Below are 20,357 nucleotides of genomic sequence, written 5' to 3'. Positions count from 1 at the left end.
CCTGTAATCCCAGCTACTTGGGAGGCTGAAGCAGGAGAATCGCTTGAACCCAGGAAGTGGAGGTTGCAGTGAGCCGAGATCACACCACTGCACTCCAGCCTAGGTGACTTGTCGAGTGAGTCTCTGTCTTAAAAAAAAAAAAAGGCCGGGCGCGGGGGCTCAAGCCTGTAATCCCAGCACTTTGGGAGGCCGAGACGGGCGGATCACGAGGTCAGGAGATCGAGACCATCCTGGCTAACACGGTGAAACCCCGTCTCTACTAAAAAATACAAAAAACTAGCCGGGCGAGGTGGCGGGCGCCTGTAGTCCCAGCTACTTGGGAGGCTGAGGCAGGAGAATGGTGTGAACCTGGGAGGCGGAGCTTGCAGTGAGCTGAGATCCGGCCACTGCACTCCAGCCTGGGCGACAGAGCAAGACTCCGTCTCAAAAAAAAAAAAAAAAAAAAAAACAGAAAATTAGCTGGGCATGGTGGTGGGTGCCTGTAGTCCCAGCTGCTTGGGAGGCTGAGGCAGGAGAATGGTGTGAACCTGGGAGGCGGGGCTTGCAGTGAGCCGAGATTGTGCCATTGCACTCCAGCCTGGGCGACAGAGCAAGACTCTGTCTCAAAGGAAAAAAAAAATTGCAAAACAAAGTAAAATACAATGAAAAATAACGTCTATCAGAAGAGATAGATGGGGAGGCTGCTGAGTTAGCAGACAAATTTGAGCACTGACGGGTTCTGACGGTCTGTTCGTTGCATCCCTCCAGGCAGGCAGCCTCAAAACAGCTGAGGAGGGTGGCCGTGGGGAGGTTGGTTCCTTTTTGAACTTTGCCTTGTCTGTTGACTGACTGAGGACCCTGAGAGCAAGGTACCAAACCTCCCAAACTTAGCCACAGAATCTTCTTTTTCCCCTTCAAAGTGTCTTTCCCCAGAATGCACTTTGGGCAGTCCTGCCCGACTGCCCTCTTTCAGTTGGCTCAGTTTCTGTGATTAAGCTGAACGGGCGCCAGTGATGTTTCCTGCTTCCTCTCCACCAGGTGAACCTATGTTTTGATCAGTTTGTCTACAAGCTGGCAGACCAGATCTTTGCTTACTACAAAGCCATGGCCGGCAGGTAGGAAAGCCCCAGAGCTGTGAGTAGCAATCTCTTAAGACTGCCACCTGGAAGATGTGATTTTTCTGTTGAGAAACCTCCTGTCTTCTTTAGCCCGTGAGGAAAACAGAGCCATTCCACAGGCCCAGACTGGGTGCTGAAATAGAGTGGAAAGGAAACTAAGCAGATGGAGGGCTCACCTCACACAGACTGCAGTCTAGCAGGAAAGACGGACGTTGACTAAAAGCCGATGAGTGCACAGTGACAAGGAGGTTACATGCTGTCTGTGAGGGAAAAGCTCATGGGAACGTACAACGGTTAAACCTTTGGGGGTGGGGAACTAGAAAGGCTATCTTGCGGAAGTGGCATCTGAGTTCTTATCTGAAGTTGGTAGGAGTGAAGAAAGTAAAAGGAGGTGAAGGATGCGGCAGGAAGTTGCAGGCAAAAGGAACTGCTTGTGCAAGATCCCTGTGGCGGGAGTATAAAGATAACAGCCTGCCAACCTCACAGGGCTGTGGGGAAGATTCCTGTGGATTAATGCATGTCAGTGTCTCTTCACCACCACTAGAGGGGGCAGGCTGCCTGCTAAGGCTCGGGAGGTGGGCAGGGCCAGAGCACGCCGGCTTTGTAGCCGTTTCTCCCAGGAGTGGAATGTCTCCGAATGGTTTCGAAAGTACAACAGTGACCCGATTCGATTTTTATTTACTTGTGAAAGTTTACTCTCTTAAAAATATAAATGTACGGAGAATGAATTGGAGAAGAATGGGTGTGTGCAAACCAGACAGGAGGCCAGTGAAGAAGTCTGGATCAGAGATGTGTCAGGCTTAGAGGCTCCTTGGTATTGCCACTATATGTTGGTTCAAACCCTCGTGAGTTCTTGGTTTTTAAGAACCTGTAACAGCACTGATCAAGGAAAACCTCAAATTTATATATAGGTATTTCCATTCTTATTGGAAATCCAAACATACTAACCAGTAATTTCAAGGATAGTGCCTTACTTTAATAATTTCTCTATGAAAAGGATTTGCTTCATTTTGCTTTTAACAGCCAAAGTAGCCGTGATATATTTCAAATAGGAGTTGATGTGCAGTACACACAAGTTTCTGTTAACATAGGATGTGCATTAAGTAATGCGACTCTTAAAGGCTGGAGAGTATAGAAAGCATGCATGTAGGATTTCATGGAAAGCAGAGAACACAGCCTTTCACAAAGTAGTCAATAGGCGTCTTTGGATTGAATGGGATGTGGTTCTAACAGTGAGTTGGGTTTCTGGCTTCTGTAAGACAATTCTGATTCCAAATACACTGTTCCATCATCTATAGAAACAGACTCAGGCATGTCGAACCCTGGGTCTTCCTTTGTCTAACTTACGGGCTTTTATCTACACCCTTCCCTGTAAGATCAGTGATTTTTTAAAGTGTGGTAAGTTGAGGAGGTTGAGAGATTCGGAGAAAGCCCAGCAGGAAAACCATGAGCTAGGTCAGTCCTGTTCATTCGAAATGCCACACGGCCACAAACGTCAGCCAGAAATGTTATTTTAAATTTTTTAGTAGAGGTATTTTAAAAAGGAAAAAGAAGCAGATGAAATTAATTTTAATAATATATTTAACCCCACATATCCAAAACATTATAATTTTGACATATACTCAATATAGGAGTTATTAGAGATTTTTCATTCTTTTCTTCTAAGTCCTCAAAATCCTATGTTTTACAGCCCATCTCAATTTGGACCAGACACATCTCAAGTGTTCAGTAGGCACATGTGGCTGGTGGCTACTACTTTGGACAGTGTAGATTTAGATGATGTCTCTTTCTTGCATAAAACCTTTAGGTGGCTTTTAGTTATGTCTAGAATACACCTAGCCTCTTTACTAAGATCTGTTTGGCCCTGGTCTAATGTTATAAATTCATTTTGCACCATGCTGTGCAACCTGCACTATACTTTATCCACACTGGCCATCTTTCCTTTTCTCAAACGTAACACAAGCTTATGGTGTCAATGACAGTGCTCCCCTAGATCTTTCCGATTTTATTATTCAGGTTTCCATTTAGCAAAACTTCTTTAGAGAGACTTTGCCTGACTTCCTAACTCCAAATGATCCCATTTTCTTATTTTTAAAGCACTTGCTCGTCTGCAATCCATGCCTCAGTGTGAAAGATGGTAACACTCCCAGCTCATAAGATTGTGGAGAGATTTAAAATGACGTGTGTTTGTATGTGTGTGTTTAAAGTGTCTGGGAAATAATAAACACTATGCAACTATTACCTATATTCTGAAATTATTTCGTTCCTCTGTTTGTGTTTATCAGTCTTTCCTCATTCGAATATGAGCTCCATGAGGACAGACACTTTGTATTCCCAGTACCCAGAATGTTTCCTGGGATACACCAAGCAAGCACTCAGTTGCTTTTGTGGTAAATGAATAAAAGAGGAAAGTGGCTCAAGTTTAGTGTTGCCCATCTTTAACTTAGAAACTCTGTTTCACATATTGAAAAGAAATTTCTGTGACTGAAAAGAAATTTGAAGTAACTTATCTAGAGCAGAAAACCATTTTGCTTAACATATATAAGATAGTGCTCTGTGGGTAGATTCTATGATTTGAAAGAGAAGTATCTGAGCAATTGAGAGTCATTCACTGTCTGTTTACTGGCCTTGTTTCACTTTTATTCCTTCCAGTGTCCTGTTGGATAAACGTTTTCGAGCTGAGTGTAAGAATTATGGTGTCATCATTCCTTATCCACCGTCCAATCGCTATGAAACACTGCTGAAACAGAGACACGTCCAGGTATGGGGAGCGGAAGCCACCATGGAGATGGAAGGGGCAGGAGAGAGCAGCTGTGAAGTCAGCCTAGAGATCAGGAATCAGGCGTGGGTACTGTCTTCCCAGCATGTTGCCACTGTGGATTTCTGAGCCTGGGTGTAGCACAGCCTCAGGATCTCATAAACAATAAAGAGGCATTGGGCTTCCTTTGGCTCAGGTTCTGGGCTTCTCCACCCGTCTATAGCTGACCTCTGACAAGTTATGGCAACCAAAGCCTTTGTCTTCTCATCATAAGCTGCAGCCCACTTTTTCCGGTTGGGATGCCACTCAGAGATGGGTAAATCTGTCCCTGAACAGGGCCCAGGTGCCAGTCTAAGTGAGGAAGACAGTGGCACCTTTGAAACGAAAGCATGTCAGGGCAAATCCACGGTAGAAATTGGTTTTTTTGTGTGTGCAGAGTTGGTTTCTATTAACATTTGACCCTAGATATAGAGGAAATGTTGCTGGGAACTGCGAAACATCCCCACTTAACAATGTTAATGTGAGGCAGACAGACAGCATAAGAGATGCCCCAGCAGATGGCGAGCCCTCCTCCTAGAGCCCTGCTGTTGGCCAAGTGGGTGGCAAAATGGCCTTTATGCTGTGATGTCTGTGTGCTTATTATGTGGTCCTGATCTTTGTGAAAGGGCCGGGCTGAGCCTAAGCCCATGCCAGAGGTGAAAAGGAAAGAATTCATCTCAGAAACCCTGGACATTCCCATTGCGATGAGAAATCCAAGGAAATGGAGACTCCTTAAACGGGGCGGGGAGGGGCAGGGAATAGAATTTGTACTTCTGTCAACAGCAGGGGCTCAATGAGAGCTTTTCTTTCAACCTCTCAGAAGATTACTGCTATCAGTTACAATGCAGCCAGAATTAGCCACAGGATATTAAATACTGAGGGCTTTATGTGTGCATAAGATGGCTCTAAGGGGCCCTAGTCAGTTGGTAGAAAATTTATGCTAAAAGAGAAGCTGAAAAATAAAATAGTTAAGAATAATCATTTGACACTTAGCAAAGTGCTGTGGACACAGCAGGTACTCGACAAATGTTCATTGCTATCTACATAGCAGCTGCAGTAATGTCCGCATGTACCCCAGTGGAAAGTACCTTAAGCTATATTTTCCATCCTGTAATCAGACCGTCATCCTCTTGCTTTTAAATTTTCCCTCATGAAGGCACGAAGTGGGCCCTTGCTGAGTCGGCTGCTGTGCCCTGGTGACTGAATTGAGCACAGGAAAGATGCAGGAAGCACCTCAGGGCTAAATTTAGGATGTCAGCAGAAACATTTATGGGAAGCCAGAGCCTATCCTGAACCTCTTCCCATAGCCTGAGTGAATCGTATTTTTCCTAAACTTCCTGTGTTTCAAGCCTACAGGGAAGTTGAAAGAATAATACGATGAACACTTATTATCCCGTAGCCAGGTTTGCAATTATTTATGTTTTACCATATTTAGTTCACATTCTCTCTCTCATGTATGTATGCTCTCTCTAGCACTTATACAGTGTGTATGTTTGTGTGTGTATGATGAATATACATACTTTTGTTCTTAACCATTTGAGAGATTAATTTGCCAAATCATGACATTTCACCCCTGAATGCTTCAGCCTGTATCTCCTAAGAACAAGGACATTCTCTTATAAAAACAGAATAGAATGATGATACTCAGGAAATTTAACAATACTGCTTTCTAAATACAGTTCCCATTTGTCCCAGTTATGTCCTTTGTAATTTTAATCCAGTTTCCTATCAGTGCATGCACATACTTGTCAGGTGTCAGTGAGAACCTTTATTTATTTGTTTTTGAGACACAGGGTCTCTCTCTGTCACTCAGGCTGTAGTGCAGTGATGCAATCATGGCTCACTGCAGCCGCAAACTCTTGGGCTCAAGCTGTCTTCCCACCTCCAGCCTCCCAATTAGCTAGGACTACAGATGTACACCACCACACCTGGCTAATATTTTTTATTTTTTGTAGAGATAGGGTCTCACTATGTTGCCCATGCTGGTGTCAAACTCCTGGGCTCAAGCTATCCTCCTGTTGCAGGACTTTTTCTCATTTCAGCTAAAGATGGGGTTCTTGTCTGTCCCATGACCATGAAAACTTAGGCTTGCAGACTGTTTAAAGGGTGGGTAAAGCAGGGTTTTATTGGGTGAAAAGGGAAACAAAAAGGGGGAGGAAACAGGGACTCTCACAAGGCCAGAGTCCCTTAGCTAGAGAGCTTCCTGACAGGCCGTTGGAATCCCAGGTTCCACACAGGAAGAGGAGGGGCTGGACTCCTCCCTGCTGGAAACATCATAAACTTCCTGAGCCTCCACCTCAATGGACAGGCTGGTTGGAGTTTCTCCAGGAAACCCCTCCCACCTAGCAGTCTCACTCCCACCTTCGTCCCCCAAAGTGCTGGGATTACAGGCATGAGCCACTGCACCTGGCCAGTGTGAATTTTAAGTAATTTTTCTCTCTCTCTCTTCATCCAGCTGTTGGGTAGATCAATTGACCTGAACAGACTCATTACCCAGCGCATCTCTGCTGCCATGTATAAATCCTTGGACCAGGCTATCAGCCGCTTTGAGAGTGAGGATCTGACCTCCATTGTGGTAAGAGTGTGGGAGCGTGTGGGATTTCTGCTCTGGGATTTCTCAGACTAGAAGCCTAGATGGGGACTGTAGTTAGTCTAGTGATGGGCCAGTTAAAGAGGGGCACTGAGTCTCTTTCCCATCTGAATGGAGCTGGGAAATAAAAACTTACACAGAATAAGAATAATCTTACGTTCCTGCTTGCCTTGGGAATGACAGAGTGGAGGGGGGTCTCCTTGAGATTTCTAGAGATGGCCAACCCTCAGACACAGCTGCATGTCCTTAGGATCCTGCAGGCTGAGCAAGTAGGTGAATGGTCCTAAGAAGCTAGGGAAATTGCACAGGAGGGTTGGCTTCACGGGTGTGCAGTAGTATAAGGCCCAGAAGGGCTTTGCAGCTGGTTTACTGCTCTACGGTCACCATCTTGAAATTCTTAAACAAGGGGGCCCCACATTTTCATTAAACCTCGTACCCTGTACATTATGTAACTGGTTCTGATGCGCAAGCCTGGAATAGGCCTACTCCTTTCTCCCAGAAAACAGCAGTTTAAACGACTCTCTGCTAATTCTCTTCAAGAGTTAGAGTAAACTTGACTGGTTGTCCTTTCAGTGAATCAAAGGAAGATTTCACTGCTTTCAAAAGCAGATGAACAGAAGGAATGGAAAATGGAAAATCACCATTAGAACATAATAAAAATTGTAGGCAAGATCTGTCAACGGTTGCTAAAATAAGCGGGCAGAACTTTGAGAAAAATGCTGCATGATTTCTCTTATATGAGGTTCCTACAGTAGGCAAATTCATGGAGAAGTAAGGTAGGATGGTGGTTGCCAGGGAAGAGGAAGATGGTGTTTGATAGATCCAGAGTTTCAGCTGGAGAAGGTAAGTTTCACTTCTAGAAAAGGATGGTGCTGATAGTTGCACAACAATGTGAATGTACTTAATGCCACAGTACACCTAAAAATCATTAAAATGTTCAATTTTAAGTGCATCTTACCACAATAAAAAAATTTTTTAAACCAAAAAATCTTTGAGAAGAAACAGGATACTCGCATAGTCTCAAAGTACCTCCCCCAAGATACTTATTAATTACAAAGGGAAGAATGACTCTACAATGGAGAAAATTAGCAGACACCATCTTAACCAAAAGTTAATATCACCAGTAAAACATATTATTGTTGTCATCATATATTCTTGCCAAAATGCACAATCTCAATCTAATTATGAGAAAATATCAGATGAACCCAAATCGAGTGCCATTCTAAAAAAACAAGTGAACGATATTTTTCAAAAGTGCGCAGGTCTTGAAAGACAGGAAAGAGTGAAAACTGTTACAAATTACGAAAGAATAAGGGAACATGACAACTAAATGCAACATGGAATTCTAGATTGAATCATAAAACAGAAAAAGGACTTTAGTGGGAAAACTGGTGAAACCTGAATAAAGCCTGTCATTCAGCTAATAGTGTTGTACCAACATTAATTTCCTTCATTTGATAATTGTACTGTGATTCTGCCAGAGATTAATAGTGGGGAAGCTGGGTAAAGGATATGCAGGGTATGCTGTTTTTACAACTTTTCTACGAGTCTAAAATTATTTTTAAATAAAATTGGGTTTTATTTTAAGTGGACAAAGTGGTAAAAAATAAAGTGGCAATAAACTAGGACTCTAGCATCATACCTGCAGTCCCAGTCCTCACCCTGCTACTTACTAGCTGCGTGATCTTGTGCAAGTTACCCAGCTTCTCCAAGTCTGTTTCCTTATCTGTAGAAATGGAGGGAATATCAGAATCCACCTCTTAGGGTTACTGTAGGGATAAAATGAGATCACTACCTGGAAAGAGCTTTGCAGAGTTTTTTTGTTTGTTTGTTTGTTTTTGTTTTGTTTTCTTTTGAGACGGGGAGTCTTGCTCTGTTGCCTGGGCTGGAGTGCAGTGGCGTGATCTCAGCTCACTGCAACCTCTGCCTCCCAGATTCAAGCAATTCTCTTGCCTCAGCCTACTGAGTAGCTGGGACTATAGGCATGTGCCACCAGGCCCGCCTAATTTTTGTATTTTTAGTAGAGATGGGGTTTCACCATGTTGGCCAGGCTGGTCTCGAACTCCTGACCTTGTGATCTACCTGCCTCAGCCTCCCAAGAGTCCTTTGTATACATAGTTAGCACTTAATAAATAATAGCTTATGGAAAAAAGATGAGAGAAAAATAAATTTGGGGCTCCAATGCAATGATTTTGGGTGAATTTTCAACAGCATTTCTTAGGGCCTGCCCTAACCACCCTCCTTAGTCCTGGGTCACTTACTTCAAGAGACTTTAGCACAGCACGCATTTTGCTGAGAAATCATTTGCTCATCTCTATTTTGAGAAACAGAGTTATTCTTTTTGCCAAATGGTTAGCAGTGATTAGCTCCAAGTGGTGGGATTTTTTTGTCTTTTTTGTTTATCTATATCTTCTAGTTTTCCAATAATGAGCATATCTTATGAAAAAAAAAGATTTGGGATATATGTGTCTCCATGGCCTCTTCCCAGCTGTTTGAAAGCACTAAATGTTCCTTTAGCTGAGAACAAAATCAAAACAAGCAGTGAAAGCCCTTGTTTATCAGGCGAGGGCAATGGCTCCCCAGAGAACACCAGTTCCTGGGAAGCCCATAAAGAGACCTCAGGGAAGCACTCTCCCAGTGGGTCAGGATGGCCCCTGCTCGCCCTGGCTGAGAAGCTTCTACCTCCTCCAGGAAACAAAATGAGGAGTGCGCTCCCCTCAGCCTTTCCCTCCACCTGAAAAACTCCATTCTGAGATGGGGAGACAACTTGATTCTGAGTTGGGAGAGGTTGCAAAGATTTGGGGAGTTAGTCACCCTCATTTTACACAGCTGAGCAAACAGAGTCTCAGCAAAACCCGATGCTGAAGTTGAAAACGGGCAGCCCGCAGGCTGTGTTTTGTTTAGGCGGCATAGTACATTTGTAATTTTGAGCCAACATTTAACATTGGGAAGAATTCAAATAAAAATGCGGAAGCTCTGGCAATGCCAGACCAGCATTCCCAGATGGTAACGATTGCCCAAAAATGACTAGAAGTTCCTGTGAGATGGGCTGTACTTTCTTCAGCTTGCCACAGCCCCACTGGCAGGCTTCGTTTATGTGTGTGACCTTCCAGGCCTCACTGTACTGAGTTTGAGACCTTTGCTCTCTCACTTGCCTGAGGTCACAGAGCTGGTTGACAGTTGAATGTGGTTAACAGTCAGGTCTTCTTTCACTGAAGAGCTCTTTCTCCCACTACTCTGAAGTTGCCCATTTGGGTGTTTTACTGCCCCGGTTCTGTTTCTCTGTGTTGCCCTTTAGTAAATTAGCCTTACTATGGAAAGCTGTCATCCTCTTAGGAGACCCCTAAACTGCCCACATGGCTTTTTAAGCCTTTTCCACGCTTTGGTGCATTGAGCCCTGCATCCAGCTGGCACATGCCCTCTTCTGGTTTTAAGGCCAGAAGAACAAATTCAAAATGTGTTGCGGAAACATCATCTGAGTTACATAATGTGCAGGGAGAAGTGGACCTGCGGTTCAGTGGATCTGCCTCTCCTTCTCTCTCCCTTGTGAACATGGATGCGTGTTGTGAGGCTGCTAAAGTCACAGAACGATAACGCAGAATTTGTTCCACAGCTTCTCAGTTGTCTTCCCAGTTACAGGCACCGCAGTGTGCCAGGCGACTCAGCGATCTTAGAAATACATTGAGTAGTGCTTACTCCATGTATTTTTTTATTTCTTTAGTACTCATCCTAAGTGAATCAGAATAAAGACATATTCCAGCTAGCCAGGCCCCCAAGAGACAGAATCAGCAAGCTGATTCTGTATTTCTGCCCTTCATTTACTTCATGGTACACAATGACTGGAAACTTATTCCTCTGATGCTGTTCCAGAATTGAAATTCTGACCTTTTGAAAAATTGCAGGATTTGCCATCACTAATCCCCCACTCCAGCATGGCAGCAGTCAGACGGGGTATCAGAAGTAGTAGCTCCACCTTTACCTGGGCAGGGCCCTCCAATGTGCCATAGATGGACTCACTCCCCAAACTTTCTGTTCACCCCAGTTGATCTCACTTACCTGACCTGTCTGGTCTCTTTAGCCATGTATGTTTGCAAGCCTTCAACCATTTCTGTACACTTCAATTTAGAGCCACGGAATCTGAGTTTCAGAGAGGCAGAGCTCTAAAAATTGGAAGCCTAGCCTGGGATCGCCACCTGACCATACTCTGGTCTCCATCTGGAGGTCTTTGTGGCTAATGAGAATGAAATTGAATCCCTGGCATGAGGCTGCCTCCTATGGACATATTCCAGCCATTACAGCAGACCCCATGGTCATCCCACCTGGCCATGCTCTGATGAATTGGCCTTGCTGATGTTCTTTTAGCTTTTCAAAAGCTATCTTTGCCTTTGAAAGAACTTTCACAGCTCTTGCATCCTTATTCCCGGGAACTGTGTCACAGGAGCCAAGAACACATGATTTGGAATAAGGAGACTTGGATTCACATCCTAAGGCCTATTGTGATGACCTTGGACAAGTTGCTTAACCTTCAGAGCCTCCATTTCCCCTCTCTGAATGAGGGACCATTGTACCAATCTTAAAAGATGGCATAACCAAAACAACACAGGAGTGGCCTAAGGTGCTTTCTGTCTCTACACAAGACTGTACTTTGGTTCCTTTTGATAGCAATGGCGGGAAGTTGCAGGACAATGAGGGACCAAAGTGTGTTGGAAGAGTTACACTTTTCTTTCATTTCCCAGCAAATGCCGTGTCCTGCTGGGATTCAGTGTTACTCTGTCCCACTTTGCCTGAAGATGGGATTCCTTTGTTCAGGGCCCACAGTGCACATAGATCCCAGTCATCATGAGCTGACTGCCGACTGCTTGCCCATGGCTTGTAGCCACGCCTTTGCCGACCCCATGTGATACCTCAAGGGGCCTACACTCCAAAGGATGAGGCATTCTGCTCCCACCATTTTTTATAATTTCTATAGCAGTTAGAGTATATAGTGGTTAAGAATGTGCACTTTGGAGCCCAGTTTCCTGGATTTGAAGCCAAGTTACTTTACTTCTCAAAGCCTCGATTTCCATACATCTAAAATAAGAACAGCAGCAATACTGACCTCAAGAGTTTGATAAGCATTAAATGAGTTGACGCATATAAAACCGGCACATACTGATTTGGTTCAACCAGGCAAAATTGCCAGTAACCTAAAAAACCAGTAACGTCATAGGGTTCAACCTGATAGTAAACCCTTAATGAGTGGTAGCTCTTAGTATTGCTTTTTTCTCATCGATATAGAAACTGGAAATCTAGTAAGCTTGTTCTCTACCCAAAGGGGATTTGCACATGGTCCGTGGTCTCCTTCCAGGGGATAGGCATGCAGCCTCCTTTCCCCAACCTTGCCCTTAACCCTCTGGGCCTCCATCTCTCTCAGTGTAGTCTGACAATCCTTCCACTTCTCAGAAGAAGGGAAACTTGTCACTTGCTACTGCAGGGGTCCTGGTTGCCATGTAGATGGTCAGGAGGTTGTCTGAGCAGCTGTCACTTGCATGAACAGAAGCAGTAAGATAAAGCACACATGTAATCCTTACAAGCAATTCCTCAGCAGTTGTGGGTTCTCTCTCTGGACAGGAGCTGGAGTGGCTCCTGGAGATTAACCGGCTCACGCACCGGCTGCTCTGTAAGCACATGACACTGGACAGCTTCGATGCCATGTTCCGGGAGGCCAATCACAATGTGTCTGCCCCCTATGGCCGTATCACCCTACATGTCTTCTGGGAACTGAACTTTGACTTTCTCCCCAACTACTGCTACAATGGGTCCACAAACCGGTAAGGGAATCCCTGTGCAGAGGAGGCCGGGTGGGGGTTGGGGGAGTGACCAGCTGCCTCCTCCAAACTAGGCCTGGTACACATGTGAGTGGTTCCTGCAACGGGAGTCTCTCAGACCCCCTCCTGGGCATAGGCTCTGTGCTCTGTCACTTGCCTGAGGTCACAGAGCTGATTGACAGTTGAATGTTGTTAACAATTAGGTCTTCTTTCATTGAAGAGCTCTTTCTACTGCTACTCTGAAGTTGCCCATTTGGGTGTTCTACTGCTCCAGTAAAACATGGGGCATGCCATGGTGAGCAGATGCCTTCCTGTCTCTTGAGTCTTCAGACTAGAGGAGGATGTAAGTGGTCAAATAATCACACGACAAATGTACCATTACAAATAGTGAATAAGGAGATGAAGGAAAGCCCACAGAGCCATGGCAGAGGTAACAGCACCACCTGTTCCAGTCCAAAAAGTCATGCAAACCTCAAGGGAGGCTGCCTCTTTGAGGAAGTAATGCTGGAGTTAAGATGCAAAGGATGGGTAGGAATAAATAAGGGCAAAAAGGCAGGAGAAGAATATTCCAGAAAAGTTTCTAAGGGTTTCTCCAAGAGGTTGATGAGGGTAAAACTAGTCGGGTGGGAAATGGTGCCGTGAAAGATAACACAGGAACAGATTGTGCAGTACTCTAGAGGCCAGGGCAGGATCGTGCATTTTTATTAACCCTGAAAGAGTTTGAGGAAAGGAGATGACATGATCAGATTGTACGTATATAAGGATATCCACATATCTAAAAGCATGCATGCAAAACAGCATACATTTGCAGAGCACAAATACACATGACAAAGTGGAACTTGCCTCCTGCAAGGTGCACACAGCCCTGGGCCAGGCACTGAGGTAGAGCCAAGACCTAATTTCCTCATCCCCAGAGAGTTTCATAACCTGGTGGAAGAGGTAAAGCATATATATTCACATACAAAATAAGTATGTAAGGATGCAAAAAAATGTATTAATCTGCAATTCTTCTTGGTATCTCCAAGCCTTGGCTCAGGGCCAGTATTAAATGAGTATGTGTTGAATGAATGGAAGGGTATGGGAGATATCCACAAATGTACCTGAATCCACACACTAAGCGAGATAGATTTCCAGTTCTATAAAGATATAGGAGTTTTAACACTCTTGAGCAGGGAGCAGCAAACTGTGGCTCACAGACTACATCTAGTTGTTGACTGTTTTTGTAAAGCCCATGAGCTGAGAATAGTATTCACACTTTTGGGTGGTTGAGGGGAAGAAATCCAAAGAAGACTAATATTTGGTGACAAGTGAAAATGATTTGTAATTGATAAAGTTTTATTGGAACTTGGTCATGCCATTTGTTTATTATTGTCTGTGGGTGCTTCCATGCTGCAACAGCAGAGTTGAGTACTTGCAACACAGACCATCTGGCTTCCAAAGTTAAAAATATCTGCTGCCTGGCTCTTCTGAGAAAGAGTTTGCTGAACTCTGCTCTTGAGAAACCAAACTGGAGGTAGAGGAGTGGAGCCCCAGGGAAAGCCATGTTCAAGCCCAGCCCACTCTTATTCTTGCCTGGTGTCATTCTGAGCAGCCACAAGCCCCTGTTTGAGCCCAGGAATCTAGACTGAAGTTTTCCCATCTATGGAAAGGAGTTGAATGGGAAGTTGAATGGGAAGATGTCAGAAGAGTTTAGTACCTTTATAGTCAACCACCTAACAAACAGTGCACTTGTACCAATGCAAACCTTCACCTGGCCAGGAAGCACTCCTTTTATCTATGTCCCATGAAGAATAATATTAGCACCATATTAACTCTTTCCCATCCCTTTGCTTCTACTAGTTTTGTGCGGACTGCCATTCCTTTCACTCAAGAACCACAACGAGACAAACCTGCCAACGTCCAGCCTTATTACCTTTATGGATCCAAGGTAAGTAGTCCTGCCCTACCCTGCCTAGAAGAGGGTTGGTGAGAAAAAGCAAATAGAAAAGTGTCCCTTAATTAGAAGAGTAAGAAAGTGGAGAGATAAATGCAGCAATGAGGTCAGTCACGGTGGCTCTTGCCTTTAATCCCAGCACTTTAGGAGTCCGAGACCGGTGGATACTTAAAGCCAGGAATTTGAGAACAGCCTGGGCAACATAGCGAGACCCTGTCTCCACCAAAAAAAAATTAAAAAATTAGCCAGACATGGCAGCATGCACCAGCAACTACTTGGAAGGCTAAGGCAGGAGGATCCTTTGAGCCCAGGAGTTTTATGCTGCAGTGAGCATGATTGTACCACTTCGCTCCAGCCTGGGTGACAGGGTGAGACTCTTATCTTTAAAGAGAAAGGAAAAAGGCAGCAATGAGATCCAGGCAGAAACAGCTGTGAGTATATGAATCTTTATTTGTTCACAAGTAGCAGGAATGGGGGCAAAAGCAGACCTCCACGACTGGGTGCTGAGCAGGGAATGCATGAGGTAGGCAAGGGAATAGGGATGTGGGGCTTCTCGTCTTGGCTTCTCAGCTCCTGCTGTTTCTCAGTTGATTCACTGCAGTGTCGTCCTGTGATTCTGGGATTTTGTGCTCTATAGATATAAGAGGGCACTGGGAAGGTCTTAGGATGATGTTTGGAGAGTGCAGGCATCTTCTCCAGAGCAGCCCGCCTAGTCTGGTCAAGACGATTTTCTCAAATCAAGGGAAGCTGACTGACAGCATTTGAGGTGGTTCACAGACATGGCATTTAACTAGCACTGACTCATAAAGTAAAAACAGCACTTTCCTTTTTGATTCGCTTTCAAACCTTATGCTATATCAAGGAGAAAGACAAATATTGGTGCTAATATGTCTTTACTGCCTCTCCAACACTGGATCTCCCTTTTTATCAAAGACAAGCAAGCAGGCGTTAAGCTCAGAGTCACTGGCAGGCAATAGAAGCTAAGTCAGATTTAATATTCTCTTGTTTTCATGATGTTTATTCTTATGTCTCTTCCCTTCTGTTTGTAGCAGGAGGGTGCTGGCTTTTCACTTATGGAGTAAAATAAGGCTGTCTTTGAAAATAAGTTTACACCTAAAAAAGGAGTCAATTTAAAGAGAGAAAAAGTATTATAATAGTAAAGATAATCCATGATTTAAAAAAATAGAGACAGGTGGTGTGTGATTGCCTAAAAGTTGGAAAACACTCCAGAGCAAGGGTTCTCACATTTTTCCAAGTAATCCCCTCAAGGGCAGAGGAAACTAGACATCCACCTTTGCCCAAAAGTGTACCTCCCAGAGCGTACTTGCAACTCAAACATTTCCTTCAAGTGCTGTTTTATTTAAGTCATGCAAATTTTTGCTTTCTACTTTATAACATATCCATGTTTGTTTTAATGTTAAAACAAAGATTTCAATTCTTAACTGTGTCCTCTGAGTGGACACTGCTGCAGAGATGCCCTGTTTGTGCCTTGGCATACCCTGGGGGACATACCCTGGGGGATACATTTTCCAGCTTGAGAAGCTTTGTCATGGGGCATTCATCCAACCCAGGTGACCCAAAATAGCAATGACATTTGATGGGAGAGAAATGGGTTGCCTATAGACACGTTTGTACAAAAGACCTACTGTGTGGAAAGCTTTAGGCTACATGATACGGGCTGTCTCCTCCCCACTCTCATTCCCCACAATGAGGCAGTATGGCGGCTTGGTCACCACCCCCCCTCTGTAAGGCATCCGCATCAGGGGCATCCTGGTTGGCTTCAGGATTCAGTTCAGCTTCATCTCTGGAGTTCTTGCGTGGCACTTCCACCAGGGGGAGCCCCTGCAGGTCTTCCTCCCTCTGACCAAGATCCGGGGCCTCCTCTGGCCATCTCACCAACCCATTGGCCTCCTCCATGTGGCCAGCCCTGTAAGACCATCGCGGCTCATGGCAACGGACACACCAGAACTGGAGGCAGATGAAAGCCAAGACAGCTGTGAAGCAGGCCAGCAGAATGGCCATCAGCACCCAAAGGGAGATTTGGGGGTCTACCAGGGAGCTTCCAGGAGCCAGCGGACTCTTATCCAGGGTGTGGAACATGGTGCAGTAGTGCCTGTAAGGGAAGGCAGCCTTCTTACAGCTGATGCACAGGAAGTAGAGAGTGGAAGGGGCGAGATGTTCCAGCACCACGGAGCTGATCGTTCGAGGCACCTTCTCCTCGTGGTGGAAGCTGTAGCGAAGATAGCCAGAGAAGATGCTGTTCCAGTTGGGCCTATACATAATATGGTAATAGTCCTCCAGGCAGGGCTCCGAGGACGACCAGGAGATGATGGCTCCTGTATAAGAAATGTTCCCCACCTCGATGTTCATCCCGATTCTAGAACCAGAATCAAAGTGAAGAGTGACATCCCCCAATTTAAGTATGTATTTATCATAATCATAGCCACCATTTATTGCACATTTGAGACGGTCTCTCATATTGCCCTCATCTTACAGACAAAGAAATGGAGGCTTAGATGTTCTGTTATTCAGGCATAGCGAAAAAGTGGCTGGACGAAAGTTAAAACCAAGGCCGTCCCATGCCAAAGTTCAGGCCTAAAAAGAGATGCACCCATGTAATCCCAGCCACATCCCACCCTAGCCAAGATCCTTCAGATGATAACATTGTTCTCATCCCCTTAAGAAAAAAGACGAAAAGTAGGAAAATCAGTAGAACCTCAGAGGCTCCACCTTTATTCTCAGGTCTGTGACCTCCCCTCAGGCAATTGATTGACCTCAATTTTCCTTCCTGACCTTCTGTTTCTGCTGTAAGTACTGTGAACTCAGTGATCTAGAACATTCTGCCCACTGCTTTTTTTAGCCTCCTGGTTCTGTTGCCCATGGTGAGTGGAAATTCGCTTCGTCACTCTTTAGCAGCTGATTTCACCCCAAAACTTCTCCTGTTTTGTTTTTTCAAAACCAGCGTTACCAGGAAATTTATTTTATAGGTGAAGATAATCATCCCCTAATATCAGCATAACTACCACTATTTAATTCTGCTGGTATTATGAATGTTAATCATGGTAATAACCACTCAGAGTAAGTGGTTGCTATGTCACTGGTCATGCTAGATGATTCACAGACAGTAATTAATTTCCTTTATTCTTCATCACATCCTCTGAGCTAGATTCCCATTTTACGGATGAGCAACCTGATGTCACACCGCGAATATCTAGAAAAAGGACTCAATGCTGCCTAACCACTACATTTCCTAATGCAAGGCTGCCAGGTTTAGTTACAGACGTTATTGCAAAATGAGGTGCCAGGACTGAGACCCAGTTGATGTTTTTCCAGACAAATCAAATGAGCCCTCTTCAGATTGCCAGGCCCCGCTTTGATAAGAGAGAGCCATCTTCAAGTATTTTAGTTTCTTTCTTGCAGTTCCCTCTACTGATTTCCCTGATCAGAAATACGGAGACAGTCATAGTCAGCCTACGTAAAGGTCTCACCCTGCTTTGTCCTCCGTTCCTCCTCCCTCACATGAAATCCAGTAGATTTCATTTTGGGTTGCAGTGACATAGTAAACAGCTGCCAACTGGATTTTCGCCTGCATTGGATATTAAGCCAAACCAATGGCTATTATGACCTGCCTTTCTCTCTCCTCCGCTTTCCCCCATCCTCTTGTGTTTGTGCCCATTTTCCTCCAGGAGTGGAGCTGCAGAAAGGTGCACAGCACTGAGTAATTTCTCAATCCTTGTTTTTCTTCTGTAAGGGTAACAGTGAGCTAAGATGCTCAGGAAGGTGAATAGTGTCTTTCTATGTGGCTGAAAATTTCTTCCCAATAAATGGAGAATGAAAGGGATGAGACAGATGTGCTCAGACCCTTCCAGGGAAGGTCATCATGAAGGAGACTGAACGTTTATGTTCCCTTGCTTGTTGTCCTCTACACACTCATCTTCCCCACCCCACACACCCCTATAAATACACTTTCGACCACAATGAAAAGAGCCTAATTCATTACTTATGATACATAGGCAGCCACCTGTGTAAAACCCTTCTGTCAGGAGTAATCAGGAATCCTGTTTCTTGTCACGCACAAATGTTCTCTTGGCTTCCTATCTGCCACTAGCTGTCTGTACAGATGGAATTACCTCAGCAGACATTTTTAAGAGATTTCTGTCAAGACGCAAATAGCATCCTCAGCTTTTAGGACCAGGTCCGTCTCCCTTAATTGATTTTTCTTCCTCTGTTTCCATTTCTAAATTCGCCCCCATTTTTAACTATTCATTTACCGTTGCCCAGCCCTTCTCCAAGCAGAGTGTGAAAAGAAGTCATTTCCATTTCCAAGAAGAGCCATCTATATTTCTTACCTGATGCTCGCAGCGTGTCTGGTTAGAGCTCTGCCCTCCGAGGTGGAGTGGATTAAAGCTGAGAGAATGGTGCCTTCTCCCTCCTCCACTCTGGGCTTTCCGTGTTGTTTCTCTCAACACTGAGTAATCCCACTGCTGCCCCTAACGCTCATGTTATTCATTTCTTCAGATCAGCATCATTCACCATGGCAACCAGCAGGCATCTGTACGCACGATGCTTTCAGGGACCAGCCTGGAAAGGCTTTTGCCCAGTGAGAGGAGCTCTCATTCCTTTGGCTGAAAAAGGGCAGATGATCCCCTGCAAACTGATCCCCAGTGCGGTACTAATTCTTCTAACACTCCTACATTTTCTCCCCAGTTGGCTGGTTATTATTTTCTCGTCCCATCTAGATCCTCTTTGGCTAATGGTTTTAAATGCAAAGATGCTCTTCTCAGTTATTCCACAACCAAAACAGTAATATTCATCTTCATCCCCTCCCACCCCTTCACTTCCCCATCCCAACTGCCTATGCCACCTCTTTATCTTCATTTTTCTCTATTCTTGACTCTTGTAGCATTACGTAGTTATATGATGCTGGTCAAGACCCTTTTATTTGTATTGTCTGAACCTCAGTTCTGTCATCATCTGTAAAGCTGTGGGCTTGAGCTACATCAGGATGGCAGATCAGAAGGCAGAAGACATGAGCCCTATCCCTGCACAGCCCTGAACCCATGTCAAGCTTGCTAAACCATCATGGCACTCTCACTGGGTTGAATAATTCCCCCCGCCCCCCGCCAACAAAAAAATTGCATATCCACCCAGAACCTCAGAATGTGACCTGATTTAGAAATAGAGCCTTTGTAGATGTAACTAGATAAGGATCTCAAGATGAAATCATCCTGGATTTAAGGATGAGCCCTAAATTCAATGACTAATGTCTTTGTAAGAGAACAGAGAGGGAGATGTACACACAGAGAGGCACAAAGGGAAGAAGCCAAGGGAAGACAGAGGCAGAGAGTGGAGGGATGCTGCCATCAGCCAAGGAACACTGGGAGCCATCAGCAGCTGGGAAGGCAAGGAAAGATTCTCCCCTAGAGCCTTTGGAGAGGGCGTGGTTCTCCCAGAACCTTGATTTTAGGCTTCTGGTCTCCAGAACTGTGAGAGAATAAATTTCTGTCACGTTAAGCTGCCACATTTATGGTAATTTGTGATAGCAACCCTAGGAATCCAATGCAGCACTCCTTCCAGCTGGGTGCTGAAACAGCCCCAGAGCTCCTCTGAACACAAGCGTCCCAAGAAACTGCTTCCCAATCAGTCAGTTGGAGTTGACACCAGAAATAGAAACTGTTTGCTACTCCTGGGTTGGATCATCCCCAGTGTTCCTTTCCTTTCAAGAATCCAGACTGCTTGCCTCCCCTTTTCTCACAAAGGGCTGTCTGGCTCTGAGGTTCCATCCCTTCCTGTTCCTTTCAACCTTGTAAGAACGTGTTGCCGCCATTCTATTGAGGAGATCACAGGGTGTGTCTGGAATAGAGGGTGGGAAGTAGCTCACATACATTTAGACCTCAATAAATTTATACAAATTATATGTTTTTAAAAGTCAGCTTTTCTCTTCTTGGTGACCCGAGTATCCAAGTGAACACATGAAGGTCTCTTTCTGATTCCCATTAATGATAAAAGGTTAGGAAGAAAGCCAGGCACAGTGGCAGTGGTGTGCACCTGTAGTCCCAGCCACTTGGGAGGCTGAGGTGGGAGGATCACTTGAGCTTAGGAGTTCCAGACCAGCCTGAGCAACATAGAAAGA

At 44.8% G+C, this 20,357-nt stretch overlaps 2 protein-coding genes across 8 annotated transcripts in view; one reads left to right on the top strand and one right to left on the bottom strand.

Moving 5' to 3' along the window:
* The window catches only part of CYFIP2 (cytoplasmic FMR1 interacting protein 2), a 136,490-nt gene that overhangs the window by 61,976 nt on the left and 54,157 nt on the right, over positions 1-20,357 (top strand). For all 7 annotated transcript variants that reach the window (XM_017854394.1, XM_017854397.1, XM_017854400.1 and 4 more), the window contains 5 exons: positions 1,018-1,094; positions 3,750-3,858; positions 6,350-6,469; positions 12,095-12,294; positions 14,131-14,218. In XM_017854394.1, coding sequence (XP_017709883.1) covers positions 1,018-1,094; positions 3,750-3,858; positions 6,350-6,469; positions 12,095-12,294; positions 14,131-14,218 — 594 coding nt within the window. The remainder of the gene's footprint in view (positions 1-1,017; positions 1,095-3,749; positions 3,859-6,349; positions 6,470-12,094; positions 12,295-14,130; positions 14,219-20,357) is intronic.
* FNDC9 (fibronectin type III domain containing 9) lies at positions 14,657-18,883 on the bottom strand. The gene is made up of 2 exons (XM_017854401.1): positions 18,574-18,883; positions 14,657-16,601 (listed from the first exon to the last, which is right to left on the bottom strand). Exon 2 carries the CDS (start codon positions 16,592-16,594, stop codon positions 15,920-15,922), a length of 675 nt encoding a protein of 224 aa, XP_017709890.1. The 5' UTR covers positions 16,595-16,601; positions 18,574-18,883; the 3' UTR covers positions 14,657-15,919.

Source organism: Rhinopithecus bieti, unplaced genomic scaffold, assembly GCF_001698545.2.
Source record: "Rhinopithecus bieti isolate Rb0 unplaced genomic scaffold, ASM169854v2 scaffold_38833, whole genome shotgun sequence".
NCBI classification, from domain to species: domain Eukaryota; kingdom Metazoa; phylum Chordata; class Mammalia; order Primates; family Cercopithecidae; genus Rhinopithecus; species Rhinopithecus bieti.
The sequence above is the reverse complement of the archived record's forward strand: the minus strand, read 5'-3'. Positions and strand labels throughout refer to the sequence as shown.